At 39.3% G+C, this 18145-nt stretch overlaps 1 protein-coding gene across 6 annotated transcripts in view; it reads right to left on the reverse strand.

Annotated features, from left to right (window-relative positions):
* LOC110828224 (ras association domain-containing protein 1) overlaps positions 1–18145 on the reverse strand; it is a 39746-nt gene that overhangs the window by 2325 nt on the left and 19276 nt on the right. For all 6 annotated transcript variants that reach the window (XM_022060741.2, XM_087356114.1, XM_022060744.2 and 3 more), the window contains 4 exons: positions 6401–6588; positions 5490–5588; positions 2146–2333; positions 1004–1119 (listed from right to left, as the gene is read on the reverse strand). In XM_022060741.2, the coding sequence (XP_021916433.2) occupies positions 1004–1119; positions 2146–2333; positions 5490–5588; positions 6401–6588 (591 nt within the window). The remainder of the gene's footprint in view (positions 1–1003; positions 1120–2145; positions 2334–5489; positions 5589–6400; positions 6589–18145) is intronic.

Genomic DNA, 18145 nt, shown 5'->3' on the forward strand with positions numbered 1-18145 from the left:
AGTAAGTTAAAAAAGTAGTATATAACGAATAGCAGAAGTGTGAATGTGCTCCAATACATTCCTCAAATCCGCTCACTACAGAAAAAAAACATTGTATGAATAAAATTAAATTAACATAAAAATATTAAGGGCTACAAATTTTAGTGAACAGTTTATGACAGTGGTAAATATTTTAAGGCCTTCATGTCAAATGATAAAAAACATTTACAAATTCAGATGAGAATTACAACTAAGTAATAAATTTCAGTCAGAACACAAAATACTCTTGCAAACATTCATTATGGAGGCTGCAGACTGCATCAGCCAGTTGTCATTACATCACCTGGGCCTGTGCAAGAAGTTTTGCACCCACAGTAGGTTGCTTCCAGCAAATTCAAAAATTCTCTCAGCTAACAGTGGAAGATTTGCGAACTGTCTCAGTCAAGTAGGACCACTATACAAATCAGCAAGTAAGTTGGTTGCGTTTGTTCAGTTGTAAATCAAGTATTGACTGAGTCATGAGTTGACAGCATGATGGCAAAAAGAACAGGCAGTTTAATAAATTTGCGTGACGAACAACCAGAAGCAGTATGTGTATGAGAACAGAATGTTTAATGTCAGAGTAGAATCTAGGTGGAAGAGTGAATGAGCAACATTTATAATCCATAACTGTAAAGAACTGTTTTATAGAGAATAATTATTTGTAATTATCATGGGAGTAATAAATCCATATTTGACAAAGAACCAAGTTAAAGACTGACATATTATTACAATATGATATTTAATCAGTGGTCATCCTTGTCATTACATGCAGACAGATGGAAATATTAATATATTTCAAAACTATTACGTACTTATATATTTGTGAGACACATAATGAGCTGAAATATGATTCCATATGTACATAGAGATATTAAAAATACCAGAAATACATACAATACAGATATATTTTTAATCATTATAGAGTGGAAATACATTTCATAACAAATTTAAAATCTTGTAGCAACCTCGGAATGCTGCTCACCTTTTGCAGTTTCTCCTTGTTCATAGTGCCGTTCATACAAAGCAAATTTCCGGGGATTGTCAACCACCTTGAATTTCTTTAGAAGTGCTTTGATCACTTCATGTGTGGTTGTTTCACTAAAAGAAAGAAACAATCAATTCAGGACAACTAAGGCAATGAATACAATCAGGGTTTGTAATGGAAAGGTTGAGCAATCAGTACATAAGAACAAGCAACCAACTTACTATATATATGGCACTGATTTTAGGTTTTAAGGCCTATCAATGGACCCTAACTACAAACAGTTAATTTGAGTTCACACCATTATACCCTACATCACAACCTATTTCTCGAAGTCCTATTTTAATATTATTCTCCCACCTATGACAAAGTTCACCAAATGGTCTCTTACTCTGAGGATTTCCATTCGCAGTTTTCTATACATTTATCTTTTCTTCCATGCATGTTATATGCCCTTCCCACTTAATCCTTCTTGATTTAACCATGCTAACAATGTTAAGTGAAGAGTATACATTAAGCTCCTAGTTACTTAGTTGTCTCCACTCTCCTGCAACTTCATTTTCGCTGCATCCAAACATTTTTCTTAGAGCCTAAGAACAACGATTTTGTTGTAATATGTTAATACTTGCTGGATTACAACAATTAACCTTTACATAGATACAGAAGTCCGCAAATGCACAGTACAGATGAATAACCCCTCACTTAATGGTACAGTGATCCCAAGAGCTATGCTGGCGGTAGCATAGCTACTGGTAGGGTCTCCCTAGCCAAATTGGTTGAGGGGGAGAGGTCAGACTACGACAGGTACCCTGGACCCAGTTAGCGTCAGCAAAATTTCCGTTTTTTATATTAAGACCGTTTACCATTTCCAGCAATGCGCCTTGAGCGCAGGAATGGTGTCACCTAGGTAGGGACGATGCTTGCGCTTGCGCAGGCCTCCGCCCTCAGTTAGCTTTTTGGTTGGTTGGTTGGTACCCTGGTCCTCCAGGTTGGGGGTTGGTTGCAAGGCTAACAACCTTGAACCGTAAAAATGAAGATGTTTCGAAACCTCGATCAAAGCCTCGGACAGAGGAGAATTGAGGAGGCCATGGACCGAATACGGACCAGAGCCATAGAAGAAGAAGATGAATAACCCAAAGTACCTTGTAACATGAAGAGCCTTCACTGTATCACGTGGTAGATAGAAAGATGTAAGGGTTTTCTCCAGAGTTTCATCATCTTTAAGAATATCATAAATGGAAGGTGGGCGTGTACCAGCCACAACACTGATTGGCCGACACAAATTCATGTGTACTCGGATAAACCCTCGGAATGTGGAGCCATCTTCTTCCTGTAAGCAGACACAACAAATAAAAGAACTGAATCGTCTAGTTATTTTCTGAATATCTCTTTTGACAATTGCATTTCAACTGATGAAATAAAACAACTCCAAAGACAATGATGTAGGTAACGATATACAAACCAATGTATCTATTTAACTATTCATTTTTGAGGCATCTGCCAATAATACCTGATTGTAGTAAACAAAAGAGAGAAAAGTACACAATGATTAGCTTCACAATTTATATTCGTTACGTGATACTGTTCGTGTAATTAAAATGGCGCTAAACTTATCATCTGCATCTCATTCCCTGTAAAGACTTGCCACAGGTAACAGACGGGCTTTAGAATTTATCTACAAATAAGAAAGTGGCATTAAGTAGACTGAGAAACAAGTATTAAGAAGTATGGAGAAACAGGGTCGCTAAAAATAGTCTCTTTCAGCGGTATGTGGCTAACCGGCAATTCGTTGGCTAATATCCGGGGAGGAAATGTTTCCGTGAAGAACGACAGCGAGAATAGGAGACAGAAAAATTAATCTTTATTTGCATGTTTTCGAGATGCAGGAATTTATTGATCTAAGTGTGTGTTCCTAACGGGAAGACTGCAGAGTATTTTAACGTCTAACAGGGTTCATCATATGCATATGTATTCATATACATTGGAGTCTCTTCACGTATTAGGCTTACAGCATTACGTATTTAGTTTCGTGAAATTCAATTGTGTGTATTCTATTACAATGTGTGCTTCTATACAGAGTATCCCATAAAAGTGGAACCATAGGCAATATAGGGTTTCTCTTTGTCACAGTTTTGAGTTCAGTACGGTATCTATGGTTTTGACTACTGGCACCGAGTAAAGATGTGTAAGTGGAAGTAATTATAGTGTGTGGTGGTCGCAGTCGGCGATAAATTTCAGAAGCTGGTGGATATATTGAGCAATAGGTGTCTTTCGTCAACAGCTGTGTCAAAATTCCAACACTGGCTATGCTTTCAGACTAATGGGACAGCTGTATAACACTGTTCATGCAGTGTACAATTTTCCACCACCTATATACATGCAGATGACGCCTTTAAGACGCAATGCGTTTCTCGAAACCCCGTCCTATATCGAACTTCATGTTTGTTGCATTCCTGACCATGGCTCAGGAATCAAATTTTGCCCAAAAAGGAGCTTTTATTATAGAACTGAATGAAATATATATAAAAAGCATTTTCTATTTTAAATTCCGTAACATGTTATAAAACAATCCTCTAAGAGACATAGAGCCCTACAAATAAAAATACCGGAACTGTTAAACAGGCATTTCCAGGTTGAAAGAAATTGACCACATGTACCACGATAAGTTGCCTTTTTAATGAGAGATTTATATTCTCAAGTGCAGAACTTAACGATAAACAGCTTAAGGAAAGCACGGGTCGGAAATAAGTTCTGTCCGACTTGTATACCATGCAAAGTTTCTGTTTGTCGAGGGACCACAGACACGGCCCCTTACAATATTTATTATAAATACATGTTTATGGTGATGAGATTAGACGTTCATCTGTAAATGTACGTAACTAACTATATGGTACAAGATCTTCCTTAAGTGCGTGATGTTATTCAGCTGCTTATGAAATTACACGTTATAAACTCTAAGTTTCATCATTACGGCCACAACATCAGCCACTGAACCACACAATAAAAAGTATCTTTATTTTATTAATTTTAAAGTACTTCAGGAAATAAAATCATATATACGGAACTGATTCTCACCCAGTCTCCAAGAAACAAATTGTCCGGAAGATCCTGCACAGTTAAACCTCTCTCCAAAAGCGCTGCCTTTAAAAGTGACATACTTCTTCTTAACTTTGTGAATTAATTACGCTGACAGTAGATATGTCCAGCAGTCAGACGCAGAAGAAAGATAGTACCACGCATCTACACAGCCGACGCAGACCCACTCTTAATCTAGCGTTAAATTGCACTGAACCTTATTAAGTTCTGTGGTACACCTCCGTAAGCCATTAACAAACAACGGAAGGGTATGAAGCCACATCTGCATCCTCTTCCGGTTACTGATAACCGCAGTACAACGGCCATGTTAAAAGGCAACGACGCCTAGCTATTTCTTTAACGACCTGTAAAACAATTTTAAGGTTTTCTGCAAGCATGTACCACTGTTCGTGCAGCAATTGTATTGATTTCATTTGATCTCGACCTCCTAATTTTCAAACCACATCGTCAACGGCTACGCTGAAAGAATAATTATATACTTGGACGGGAAACGACTGGAATAAAAGCGATTAAGCTATATTACGAGGTATACATTTGGAAAACCAGGAAAAATATCTCAAGAAGCCACTAGTCACAGCTGGTGCCAACGACGAAATTCGAACCGTTATGATCAGATCTTGTATCGAACCAGGCCCGTTTTAATTAGATCTTATCAAAAACCAGTTTCGAATAGATCGGATCTTGTACGGAGTTATTAACAATTTCAATCTGATCCTGTCAAGAGAAACTTTCGAATCTTTTCAGCAGTTGCGCCCATTTAAACTGGATCTTGTGCGAGTTAGTTTCGATCAGACTAAACACAGCCAAGAGTCAGTCTTGTTTCGACAGAATCCCGTTCAGAGTTGGGGGTTCGTTTCGATTAAATATCGACTTGAGAATATCAGGACCTACGTCTCGTTTCGATAGAATCTAGCCAAGAGTACGATAGGTCTTGTTTAGAATGGATTTTGTCAGGAGTTGGTCCCGATTAGATTGTATCCTGTCAACAGTTAGTTTTGATTTGATCATTAGGGCGGTAATACCTGAGGGATGTTTATTAAATATATTTTTAGCCATGTTCTTATATAGAGGTAATTTTCTCCATCCTCAACCTGAGGATGTGGTTTAATTTTTTGCTCAACACAAACAAATATACACGAATAATGTTTAATCAATATTTCGGAGAATTAAAAACTTTCACTAAATGACTATTCTAAACACATTTCACTCAAACATAGTGTTAACAACAAACTGCATTACATGTGAGATAACAGGTGTGAAGACTTTGATAAAAATGTATTGCAGTCATTATCATCATATTTAGAGGTAATGAAAAGTATAAAGACATGAAAACGTAAATTCTGTTACGAAATAGATGCTAAATATTGCTCAAACAACAGATACTACTTACCAATGTCATATCAGGACCTGAAGGGTTGGCAGCATTATATTCCGTGATTAGATGTTGTAGATGTTCGTGGCTAACTCTCAAGTTTAATCCAGAATCCTCCTACATAAACAATCAATAAATAATTGCCAATAGTTTAGATGAGTAAAACTCTAAAACTGAAATGATATAATACAAACCCAATAAACAATCGGGACCTGTTTCACCATGGACTGGGTATGAAGCTGGCCTTCCTAATTATTGCTCTTGAGGCCTGTGACTGCAAGGAGTTTTATCTTCTGTACCTTAACCTTTATCCAATGAGAATAGGGGATTAAATCCCCCACACCGTAGGCCAAACTTTAGCTTCAAGGGTAACTGTTCAGCAGTATGCTAGTGCGTCACACAGACAGACTTCCGTGATACAGTGCTAATACACAAGAGTGACTTTACAAGTTTACGTAGTTAACTAATTTTAAAGTGGTGAAGTGGTTATAGTTATAAATACTAGTCTTTTAAAAATATTAAAACATGAACACGGGGAACTTCTCCCACCAATACGAAAGAATATAAAGTACTCGTTGACGTTAAGATGGTTTGCTAGGAGCAAAGCTGGCTCTTTTGTGGTATTCTCATGGAACAAAAATTCGGTATTTAAATATGGTAATGAATTCTCTTTGCAGTGATGTAAACAAACTTTCTCTCTCTCTAGTATTAATGGAAACAAAAAGTTTTCTGTCTAAACACTTAAGATCCTAATACCGCTAAATGATTTGACATATGAAAATCGCATTTCAAATGTATTACCTCTGAAGATGAGAACAGAGTTTTCAAAACAATGGTTCTTTATGCTACCAAGATGACATGGTTTAGAATCTGGTAAGAATTTACTGAAACCAAATATCCTTCTTGAAAAATTTCGGGACACTATTCACCTCTGAAGAAACTTCCTGAAGTAAAGGTTCTAGACTTGGATTGGAAATCTCCTCAAGCTGAACCACATGTTCCACACTTTCCAATTCTGGATCTGGTAAAGCGGCACCTCCTGTTTCGCCATCATTTTCGCCACGGCAGTCAAGCTTTACCAAATTTTGACAATGAGGATGACAGGTATAATGACAGTCTGAAATGATAAACTTCACACATGTAATTCATATTATAAGTCATAAAACCCATGAAAACAAATGGGAAGCGTATTAATGTAAAACGAGTAAAATCTACTTTTGTCTAAAATTAATAACAAAGAAAACTTTAAACTTATACTAACTTACATTTATGCATATTATGGAATCATAAAAATTTCCAATGTTGAAAAACTTTATTCTGAAAACAGAAATGTATGAACAAGTTTTGTTTATCTTCTTCTTGGCAATGGAATGTAGCTGGGTCCATTATCTCTTGGGGCAGGGAGCAGTTACTTAAACTTAACATATAAATGCAGATTTTACATAAATTTTCAGCACACCCCATTAAATATCTGCATTCTCTGCTCTAACTTTACTGTGCTCAATCAATATCTAGCCACTAATAAGAAACGTTTCTTGATGCTACGTACCATTACAATTTCAATTCATAAGACAACATACGCCTGTGTGGATAATCAAGTTGTTAGGATACTTTCCATTGTAAGATTTGAGGTTTTCACAGCGGTGAGTGTGAAGATTTCTGTCTTCTGGGTTGTTGTGCTGTGTAGTCTGGTCGATGTTTACCAACGTTTCAGAGGTCATACTGCCTCCGTATTCAGGGCGAATCGTCCTGATGACGGAGGCAGTATGACCTCTGAAACGTTGGTTAACATCGACCAGACTACACAGCGCAACAACCCAGAAGACAGAAATCTTCATACTCATCGCCCTGATGACGGAGGCAGTATGATCTCCGAAACGTTGGTAAACATCTACCATACTACACGGCGCAACAACCCAGAAGACAGAAATCTTCATACTCATCGCCCTGATGACGGAGGCAGTATGACCTCTGAAACGTTGGTTAACATCGACCAGACTACACAGCGCAACAACCCAGAAGACAGAAATCTTCATACTCATCGCCCTGATGACGGAGGCAGTATGATCTCCGAAACGTTGGTAAACATCTACCATACTACACGGCGCAACAACCCAGAAGACAGAACTCTTCATACTAAGAATCGCCCTGATGACGGAGGCAGTATGACCTCTGAAACGTTGGTAAACATCGACCAGACTACACGGCGCAACAGCCCAGAAGACAGAAATCTTCATAATTTCCATCCACTTCATTACGGAGGTGTACACATGTATATTCATGTGTACGTGTGTGTGTGTATGTTGGAAAACCAGGATAGCTAGGTTAGTAAAGTAACTAGCTACAGAGTGGACATGGATTTGATTCCTAATAAGGAAACAGATTTTCTCCTTGCCACCATAACTTGCCAAGGTTTGAAGCATACCATGCTTCTTATCCCATGAATACCAGGGATTGCTACAAGATTCTGAAACTGAACATTTACTATTTACTGCCAAGATTTGGAATGCATGGCACAGACACAACAAGACCTATTTTTACGTGCATGCGTGTGTATCATAAGTAAATTTCTATCACTGGATTACACACAGATTTCATGTTCAGCTACTATTAGTACCAACATGTAATGAGAAACAGTGGGATGATTAAGAATAATGAACGAAAGATAAAGCAGAAAGAAGTGTTCATGGCGTATTTTCATGTTCTCTTCTAGCACTGGACAAAGGGGCTGTAAAAAGCCATAACAAACTTTTTGTGAGGACAGTTTATCTCTAAAGCCTCCAAATGTGACCACCCCTCAATGACTGAAAAAAAATATACTATTTTCTCCTCCAAGCAATTTGGTTGAATTGGTAATGCTTCCCACTTGTACATAAGAAGTGCCCAATTCGATCCTCGGCTGGAACACCGGCTATCCTGAATGAAGTTTTCCTCAGTTCCTTCAATTCAGTCATGGAATAATGCCTTTAAACAAGTAAAAAAAAAACCTTCCTAATACATTCAATTTCACAGTACGTGATCATCCAAAGCTAAATGACCTTCACAGCCAGTACAACAGCTTCTATAATTTCTTAAACTAATATAGTGTCGTTAAGCACCAATAATCAATGCACCACATATATCTGTGTGCAGCAATTGAATGTGCATTCGCCTGTATGTGCTTTGCTGAACGTTGAACAAACATCGATAAAAGATTCTGACCAAAAGTAATCTCTGTATCTTTTTTTCGGGGCCAAGCACCGTCATATTATTTTATGGCGTCTCTATGTCGCGCGACAGGAGAGACAGAATGTAGGAGTGAGATCAGATGTAGGTAACAGAAGAGGTCATGACTGCAAAGCTATATGCCAGGAAATGTTAACGGTTAATTAATTAATTAATTAATTACGCAGAGCTTTTACTGGTACGCAACTTGATTTATGAATGGACACTAATCTCTCCAGTAATTTACTTAATAGCTAGTGTTTTATGATCGTCAGTGTGTCTATACTCATTGCATCGTACGTATCAGCAAATTTACTCACGGAATCCATGATTTCCAACAATCTGATAATGCACTGGACCATGTTCCTATGCAACTAAAACTCAGCTGTCTACATAAAATAAGATGTACATTCCAGTTTCGCGAACAATTACATTATTCTTCTCGCATGCTTAACGAAAGCAATCATTGTTGGCGTGGTGACTATTACGGTTTCGAAGAACTATACCTTATAGGTTTTAATCGTATTAATCCTAACAGTTCATATGTTTATAACACTTCACACATGCATCGTGTATTCTCATTTCTTCTAAATGGTTCACCCATCTTGTTATTATTTATTTAGCAACGCTAACGATAGCACATACAGATGAGCTCTTGAACCCATGGAACCAACGAGTATAAACGGCAGATGCGAAAACACAAATTCTGTGGTTACAGATAAATCACAAAGGTATAACTGAAGTTTCATAATATGCATGTTTGAATAAAGTCCTGTTGGAAGGAGAAGAAAAAGAGGAAACATCAAGTGATTAAAACTGTAACAACACGAACTTAGTAGCCTCAGGAAAGTCCAATGCTTGGCAGAAACGGTATTCTGTACGGGCACTTTACCAAGAATGTTATGCACTTGCCCACAGCGACATCTTTGTCTACAGTGTCGCCATCTGGCAGCGTACGTCATTGGCAACGGAATAAGGGATTCAGATGTCCGTTTACTTTAAATTTATACTCAGGGTTTTCCTGTCCGTACTCAGCTTACTGTTTCATTAACGACAGATAACTGCATCACTATTTAACGGAATTACGTGATCACTGAGCAAGACGTAAACCAAAGCGGGATGCTTTCTTACGCGGTGAAGGTGAAGTTGCTCCATTCTTAAGCACAGGCACGTGAAGGTACCTCCACGCATTCTTAATGTCTACATTATTTGGAGTTTAGTGACAGAATTACGGTCCGGGCATTTCACCCAAGTAAAATAATTTCCAGTAGCAACTGGATATGACGCTGGGCGGACCTCAATCCGTCAGGAAGATATGATTTAGTTCTGTAACGCCTAGATTGTGCGGCAACTTCTCCGTCGTCTGTGTTTGGCAGGTTCACGAATTAAATAGGCGAAATTAACATTTAAATACCGAAGCCTACGCATTATGTGCCAGGTTCGTACATTAACTTAAGCTGCAACACCCTCCTTTCATTTCGTATTTACGTCCAAATACGATCACATAATAAAACATAAATAAATTTCGGTATGAACATTTTAAACTGCGTGACAGTGGGCTGAAACAAAACAGCTGGTCCAAAGAAACTTTAGCTAAGCTTTAGTGTATGAAAATCAAATACATTTTACGGGAAATGTCTGCAGGTCAGCCATTTTATAAAATTCCTAAATAGTAAACAAATGCCTTCGAGAACTAAGCAGTCTGTAAATCTTATAAACACTGTTTGGTAACAGGTTATAGGAATCAAGTTACGTCGGAAAGGCTTGTATTGAGGTTAAACACTGTAAACGGCGTTTAATTACAAGTTGGGAATTAGGAAGGCTATAGGGGTGCCTGTCAAGCGGATTAAACGTAAGTAAGAAATGTATTTATAATTCACAGGAATTTTATAAAATTGCATACTTACATGTACCAATCTATGCAATTATATAGCCTACAATACGTAGGCTTGTTACATATGAGCGCAAAGGTCAAGTTGAAAGGTACAAAACAAAGCTTGGTAATATCTTCGTAACTGTCACGTCTCATTCAATGCCAAATAACATATAGTTCAAGAAGCATCGTTAAATAAAACATATAGAATGTAAGCATAGTGTGATAAATACGGAGCGTTAGCCAGGATTTAATTTTGTTACATAAAGTACTGAAAGAACGCTGTTCATATCTTGGTAACGATGGTAAAATATAACAATAGTGGAATGTCTTGTTAGTTCGTTATTAACTGTTGCGGCATGTGTTATGCCGTCAACACGGGCACCATTCCGCGCAGAAACGCAGGTGGGCTTCATGTAAAATGCCTATTATTGATGTCTGACTTTAACAAACATCAGAATGTTCAGACAAATTTTAGTAAAACTCCATAATACGAAACTTCGTGAAAATCCCTTGTCGTTCTCGAGTTATTACAGACAGACACGCCGGAAAATTTAATACGAACATTTTTACAACTAAGTTGGTTGTCTTCTGGACTGTAGCGCCGTGCAGTCCGGTAGAAATTTACCAACGTTTCAAAGGCCCTTGTTACCTCCGTCATCAGGACGACTTCTGCCAGACTACACGGCACTACAACATGTAAGACAGCCATCTTAATACTCACCGCCGCGAGAACCTCAAATCCTACTTATTTTCATAACTTTTAGTTGCGAACAAGCCTACAGAGGCCAAGGCCACACCCATATCCTTCCTAATTCATACACCCTCTGTACTGCACGACAGTGATGTATGCCATCAACAGGGCTTCATTAAATAAACAAAGAATCTATCACTATATTTACCTAAAATATGTTTACATCTGAAGATAAAGGAGATCATCTCCACGTGGAGATGAAAATGGATGCTGCAATGCCAACGAAATGTCAGCAGACTACGGTTCATGGAATATAACTCCTCTTTCCGTCGCTATAGATCCCGAATACCTATTAGAAACAAATCGAAAAACCCTTTAACATCTCACTGAACTCAAAAATGTGAACTGAATAATAAAAAACTTCTACGTGACAAACGTTTGACAAATCTCATTCAAATGTTGTGGCTTGGCCGCCTGACATACGTATTACACGAGAGCACCAACACGTCGAGATATCCGGCTTCATTTAGTCTCATCGGGCAATCAGCCGCGTTAGCTGGTTACCGTAGTAAACCGACGTTTCGGGAACAAACTCTGTCCCCATCTTCAGGGTTCTGATGTGACTGGATCCTCGAAGTCGCCTGAAGATGGGGACAGAGTTTGTTCCCGAAACGTCGGTTTACTACGGTAACCAGCTAACGCTGCTGATTGCCCGATAAGATATTATTTATTGTACTCGCTGCGAAAGTCTCAAATCCTGTTTCATTTAGTCTGTTTCAAGTGCACAGTTCATACATCTAAAAAGACAAGGTGATACCAATGAATGATGAAGAAGCAAGGAAATGGAAGGAAGCGGTCGTGTGCCGTTTGAAAACACCTGGGATTCGGTTGGAGGACATCAAGTAATCTGTTTTGACTATAGGTCAGGCGTCGTTATAATCGGCTACGTCTTCCAACCTGTTCGGTTATTCCATTTTGGTTTCGTTCACTTATAAACCCCTAGAAACTTCTTATTTTTAAGCGAAGTCAGTGACTGTATCCGGACACTACATTACGCAAGGTTCCGTCAGTCACACCCACTTTTATATATACTTCGCATAAAACGTAATGTGATCTTGGCCATAATACTGGGTAGAACAATGAATTCAGGGCACAGGAGACTAAGAGTGCATTTCATAACCCACATTACGCACTAAGATAAATTACATGAAGTTACATCGGGCCTCACTACAAAGGAAAACGGAGTAACAAAAGGTGCTCATAAATATTAATTAAAGCATCTGTAAAATTAAAAGGAATTAACTTCAAAATAAGAACAGAAATTCAAGATGCCTTAAAGTCATGCAATGAAAATATTTGTATCTGGCTCTAAAAGTGACGACTAGGTTAAAACGTGGGGAATGTTCTTCAAGATGAAAAATATCTACTTATCGATAATTCTTGTGTTATTTAAACTATAGAAATCATATAGCATGAAAGAAGAGACAATAATCATGAGAGGTGACGTAATAATATGGAAAGAGGCAACCGTGGCCTACTCAAAATTACTATAAAGGAGTTCGTCTAGACAGACTAAGGAAACCCACCAAGAACCTCTCAGGATAGCCGATAATCTGATGAGATTCTAATCAACTAACAAAATATAAACCTCTAGCGTTAACGCTTTGCCATACTTAGATTTAAGCATAATATTATGCCAAACCGACGTTTTGGAGACACTGCGATATAGGTTCATGACATGGTATTTCGATACATGGCTAATTCGACATTTTATCTGCTTGCTGTGGGCGGAATACTTATAAGCAGATATAGCTTTTTATGTTTAAAACAAACTACGTCTAATCGACTTACGGAAGATGCAAAGACAAGAAACGGACATAAAGACAGTGCGTTTACGAGATGTTTTCGCGTACATACGTATAAACAAGGGGCATAATGTTCATGTTAACCGTGATAGCCTGGCTAACACGTTGAAAAACACAACAAAAAAACCTTGTCTTACTTTCAAGGTTTAATGGTACTTCATATATCGGAATACAGCAGAATCGAACAAATAAAATGCATCGTTAGCAAGCTCCAGCCAGACGCACGCAGTGAATGTAAGCACTGCAAAAATCAGTACGCACAAGTTGCCAGGAACAGGGGCACAAACACGTAAATAGAAATTATCAATGGGCGCGGAGCTCAGCTGGCTCGACATTCACATACAAGCACTCGCCGGTCGTGTGGTATATTTTAAAGTTCCGAAAGATTAGATCTTACAGGTATTATTAACCTTCTCATTGTCAATCCAAAATACGAACCGTTTATTCGTCGTCGCTCAAGTACAGCTACCGTGCCAAACTCCGAATATACTTTGTCCTCTTTTTCTTCAAATCATCCACGTACACGATCATATTACAGTGCATGTGTACTGAATTTTAGAATCCAACAAATTCCAAGAATACAGTCGAAAACATGGGGTTTCTCCCCACACCAAATTCGTCGCATGAAATGATGACAGCAATATCTGTCAACAAAATCTGTTTCCATAGCCAAGTCAGTCTAAAACATGACAATGAATATAGTTACAAGTGAGATATTTTGCTGCACAATTTTCGAGTCATTCTTCAGCGTGACGTGACGTACGAATTTCAATCGGTGCAACATTTACACGGATTTTATGATTTTATTCTCACCACAGTATGGGAAATCAAGACAACTGTATATACTGGTTGGGTGTCTTTAGAAGCCTTATATGGGACAGGCGTCTAAAACTTTGAGCGCGAAACCTTTCTCACCACACCTTTCAAATTCAGAGGGATCACCAAAATATCTTTCATCACCTCGTCTCCTACCATTCAGTCCTCAAAAAGATAGTTCTCTATTACATCTTCTCGCAACCACGTGACTCTTTGAAAACTCTTGTATCACCTCCTTTCCTCAGCCACCTGCTCGTCACCGATTACACGGAAGCTTCTTTCTAAACTCCGCTAGATGTTTTGTCACATTCCACTCGCCACCCACCATTTTCTCAAAAGAGGCCTCGGGCATCCAAAAACATCCAACCAATAACATCCAAAATGCAGAAGACTGCAATATTTTACATTACGCTGGACAACCTTCAACATTCGACGCGGCTTATCCCCGAAAATCGAAATCGCACATCAAAATTATGTATGAATTTCTTGTCTCCCGTCAATCTTTCCTTCCTTCATTTAATCACCTTAGTCAGAGAGGAAAAAGTGCATAAATTATTAAACTTCATGATTAATTTCTTAACGGTTTATTTAACGACGCCGTTGGTAGCCAACAATATATATACATATGAAAGGAAGAGGTCGTGACCTTGTTGAAGGTACTATCCCGAAATTTTCCTGGAGGGACTGAAGAAATACATGAGAATCCTCAACCAGCATAGACGACATTGCAACCCGGTACCTCCGACTATGAAACGTTAGTGCTAACCACTCGATCGCGAAGTTTCGTGACTCCTCGTTGTATAACTTTCTCCATCCTCCGAGTTAGTTCCTCTTTCTTAGGACCAAACATACTCTTCAGCACTCCTTTCACAAAACACCCTGAGCCGAAATAAACTATCACAACGCAAGTTGCATATTTTTTTTAAACATTCCCTCTCGAAGCGTAGCACCACGGCTTAAGGGCCTTGCTCTCTGCAGCGATAGCTGTACTGTCAGATTAAAGACGAAGAGCATCTGGCATGTGTCTTCGTGCCTATATTTAGAATCCTCGAACTCTGACGTCGCTTGCGCCCATTTTTGTACATGCGGAAATCACGCTGGACTTCAAATTTTCATTATGCGAGATACCTATCCGGCAATGAAGCGTTCTGGAGATACGTGTTTATATACAGCAGCATACGAACGTCCTTACGCACGCGGATACGTTCGAAACATTTCAGGTTGTCACGGCGAGAATGAATATGACTGTCGTCTGGGATATTGCGCCGTGGAGTCTGGTAGGAATCGAGACATTTCAGAGCTGCTTACTGCTTCCATCATCATGACGACCGCGATGGTGATGGGAGCAGTTACAACCTCTGAAACGTCGGTCATGATGCCTGCATCTATTTATATATAACGGAGAGACAAAAAATTTCCACACACACATGCTACTCACGACTTAATGAACAAAATGTGCCACCTGTATGAATGTAGCAGAACTGTTTCTTCCTGAAGCCGATGTAACTTTTCTCTGGGCACGTAGTGCACGAGGCGTTTGAAATTAACGCACTGTGGAGATATTGCAATTGCAGTATAAAAACACGGGTGTAGAGGGGCACAGAGGTAACATCCACCTTGGCAATAGATAGTGAAACATCACGCTTCGGCCGGCAGCAACTGGGGAAACCACTGCCACTCCCTCGAAAGGAAGCTGAGTGGACCCCAGAGCTGTTCTGGACGCGCTGACAAAGAGAAAACAAAAGACAACGATTCCCCCAGGAATCAAACGCCGGTGGCACAGTCCGTATCCTGTCAATTTAACGAATCATCTACGTCTATGTGATTCTAAAATTGCACCACACGGAGCACAGTTTCAAAATAATGTTATACCTTATGCTAAGGTAGTACAAAAAATGTGCAAGATTTTATGTCCATGTTGGAAATATGGCCAAATCTTACTGACCACTCTGTTATAAACCACATTCCATATACAGCATTAAGAAAAAGCGACGAAGTTCTTGTTACGGTATAAATCTTATACGTACATCAAGGATCTAAAATTGTAATTATCAAAATCAGTAGTACTGGAAGTTTGAGTGACAGCTTCAACATGGACGATATCCCAGAACGTTTCCTCTGCAAAAATCAACTCAAATCTTGACATACCCTCCACAATGCAGGCCACCTTGAAGCAACGATCTCTTGGGCAGTACGCTAGATACACACACGTACTTGGTTTTGAAAGACGAAGAACGGCCGAGGAACGAAACATTATAAAATATGAACAATGGACTTTCACTTACAAATTTTACAAACGTTGTGTTCTCTCTGCCCAACATTAGCTCGGACTGGCACTAGTGTCCCTCCGCGTCACACCAAAATAGTTCTCCCCACCTCCAAGTCTTAATGCTATACACTCGGCCATTTTCACATCACGCTAAAATATCTTTATCCTCCCTTCATCAGAACCACCTGAATTAATATTTCAACATAATTACATTTTATGTAGATCTATAGGAACTGGTAACAGGATTTAGTTCGGATAAAGTAGTCTGTTCGCTGCATTCGTCACACACACAAACAACATATATAGCAACAGCTGTGCTACTGCCTCTGAATCAGGGAGGCCACACGTGAAAATAGCCAAGCAGATGACGTCCCTCGCGGGATTATGAACCAGAGCAGTTCCATCTTACGGTTTGCAATCAGATCCAAGTGAACAGTGATACCTGAGGTAAATTGTAAAAACGTCCCTGTAATGCACCCGGAAGACCAATATAAATACGATGACATTTCAGGTCCTCACGACGGTGAGTACAACGCTGAAACGTCGGCAAACGTCTGCCAGACTAAACGGCGCAGTGTCACATATGACAGCCATCTTCAACATCATCTTCACCGCCTTGAAATCTCAAATCTCATAATCGACATTTGTAAGTAAATTATATTCCCTCTTTGTTCTTCAGTTTGAGAGTGCACAACGACAGACTGGCCTTTCTAATAAGTTAGCTTTCATGATGGCTGAAGTCGCGTGCTGTGGCATTTGGTACGACGGATTTCAATGCGCCGTGCGTATTCGACAACTTCTCTGGCACGTTAGTTTGGCGGGTGAGTCCAACATCCAGGCGCTTTTAAGCGACAACGAAAATAAGGAATTACATTTCATGCTGCACATATCTCTGTGCTCTGACGAAGTGTTTCTGAGAAATAAATATGAAACGTTCGTAACACGATACGATGTGATATGAGGCCAACAGATGAATCGGAGCCCAAATTAATTTTAAATTATTCCTAGTTACTTAACCAACAATGTCAGGTTCGTGTTTCTGGAAGCAGAAGTTTGCAGCCCCCCATGTGTATTACAGCTACGCTGACGCTTTAGAGTATTTAAAACTCCATACCCTGCGTAAGCGGTGAGACCATCACACGAAAGCGCAAATAAACACCTGGAGTAATGACGAAATGGAAGAAAGAACAAATCAAAATGTACAAATTCCTGGTAGGATACTATCAGGACACCCGGCTAATACACACCCACATCTTTACAGCACGCTAGCACAAAAATTAACAATGCATTTCATTTATAATCTTTTGGAGTGAAATAAACTAACCAACATGCGTTATGGCACTTCACAGGCAACAGTGAGTAGGTTGTTACAAGCTCTGGGGTTCTCATGTGGCGAAAACATCGATGGTCGTCGCCATGAGGGATTTAGGTGAGTACTAACATTTTGAAGGTAAGTGCTGCCTCCATCTTCAGGGCTGGAGATGGAAGCAGTATGTTCATCCACCATATTGATACCGACCCACAAGCCCAAATGATATCACGACCCAAGGGCGACCTTCCAGCAGTAGGCTATTACGCTTATCAAACGGAACCCAGTAAAATTATTATTAAGCAACATCTGAGGTTGTCCCGGCGACGAATCTGAAGAGGGCTTCTTCTGGGATGTTACATCGTGCAATCTAGTAGAAGTTTATCGACGTTTCATAGTTTCCTGCTAACTACATCATCAGGATGGTGAGCAGTTGAAATGTCAGGAAGCTTCTACCAGACTACACGCCGTAACACCGTAGAAGGCAGCCATATTTGTATTAATATTTCTTTTAACTAAACAGATAAACTACAAATTGCTTGTACTATCTTCTCACACAAGCAACGTAGTTACAATGAAGACAAGAGCGACGGAAAATGTCTTCGCCATTGGAGGTAATAGCCTAAAAGATCTGTAGTCTGTAC

The sequence above is a fragment of the Zootermopsis nevadensis genome, unplaced genomic scaffold (assembly GCF_977971745.1).
Source record: "Zootermopsis nevadensis isolate Lab colony 2312 unplaced genomic scaffold, Znev_1.0 Znev_ptg000025l, whole genome shotgun sequence".
Classification (NCBI taxonomy): Eukaryota; Metazoa; Arthropoda; class Insecta; order Blattodea; family Termopsidae; genus Zootermopsis; species Zootermopsis nevadensis.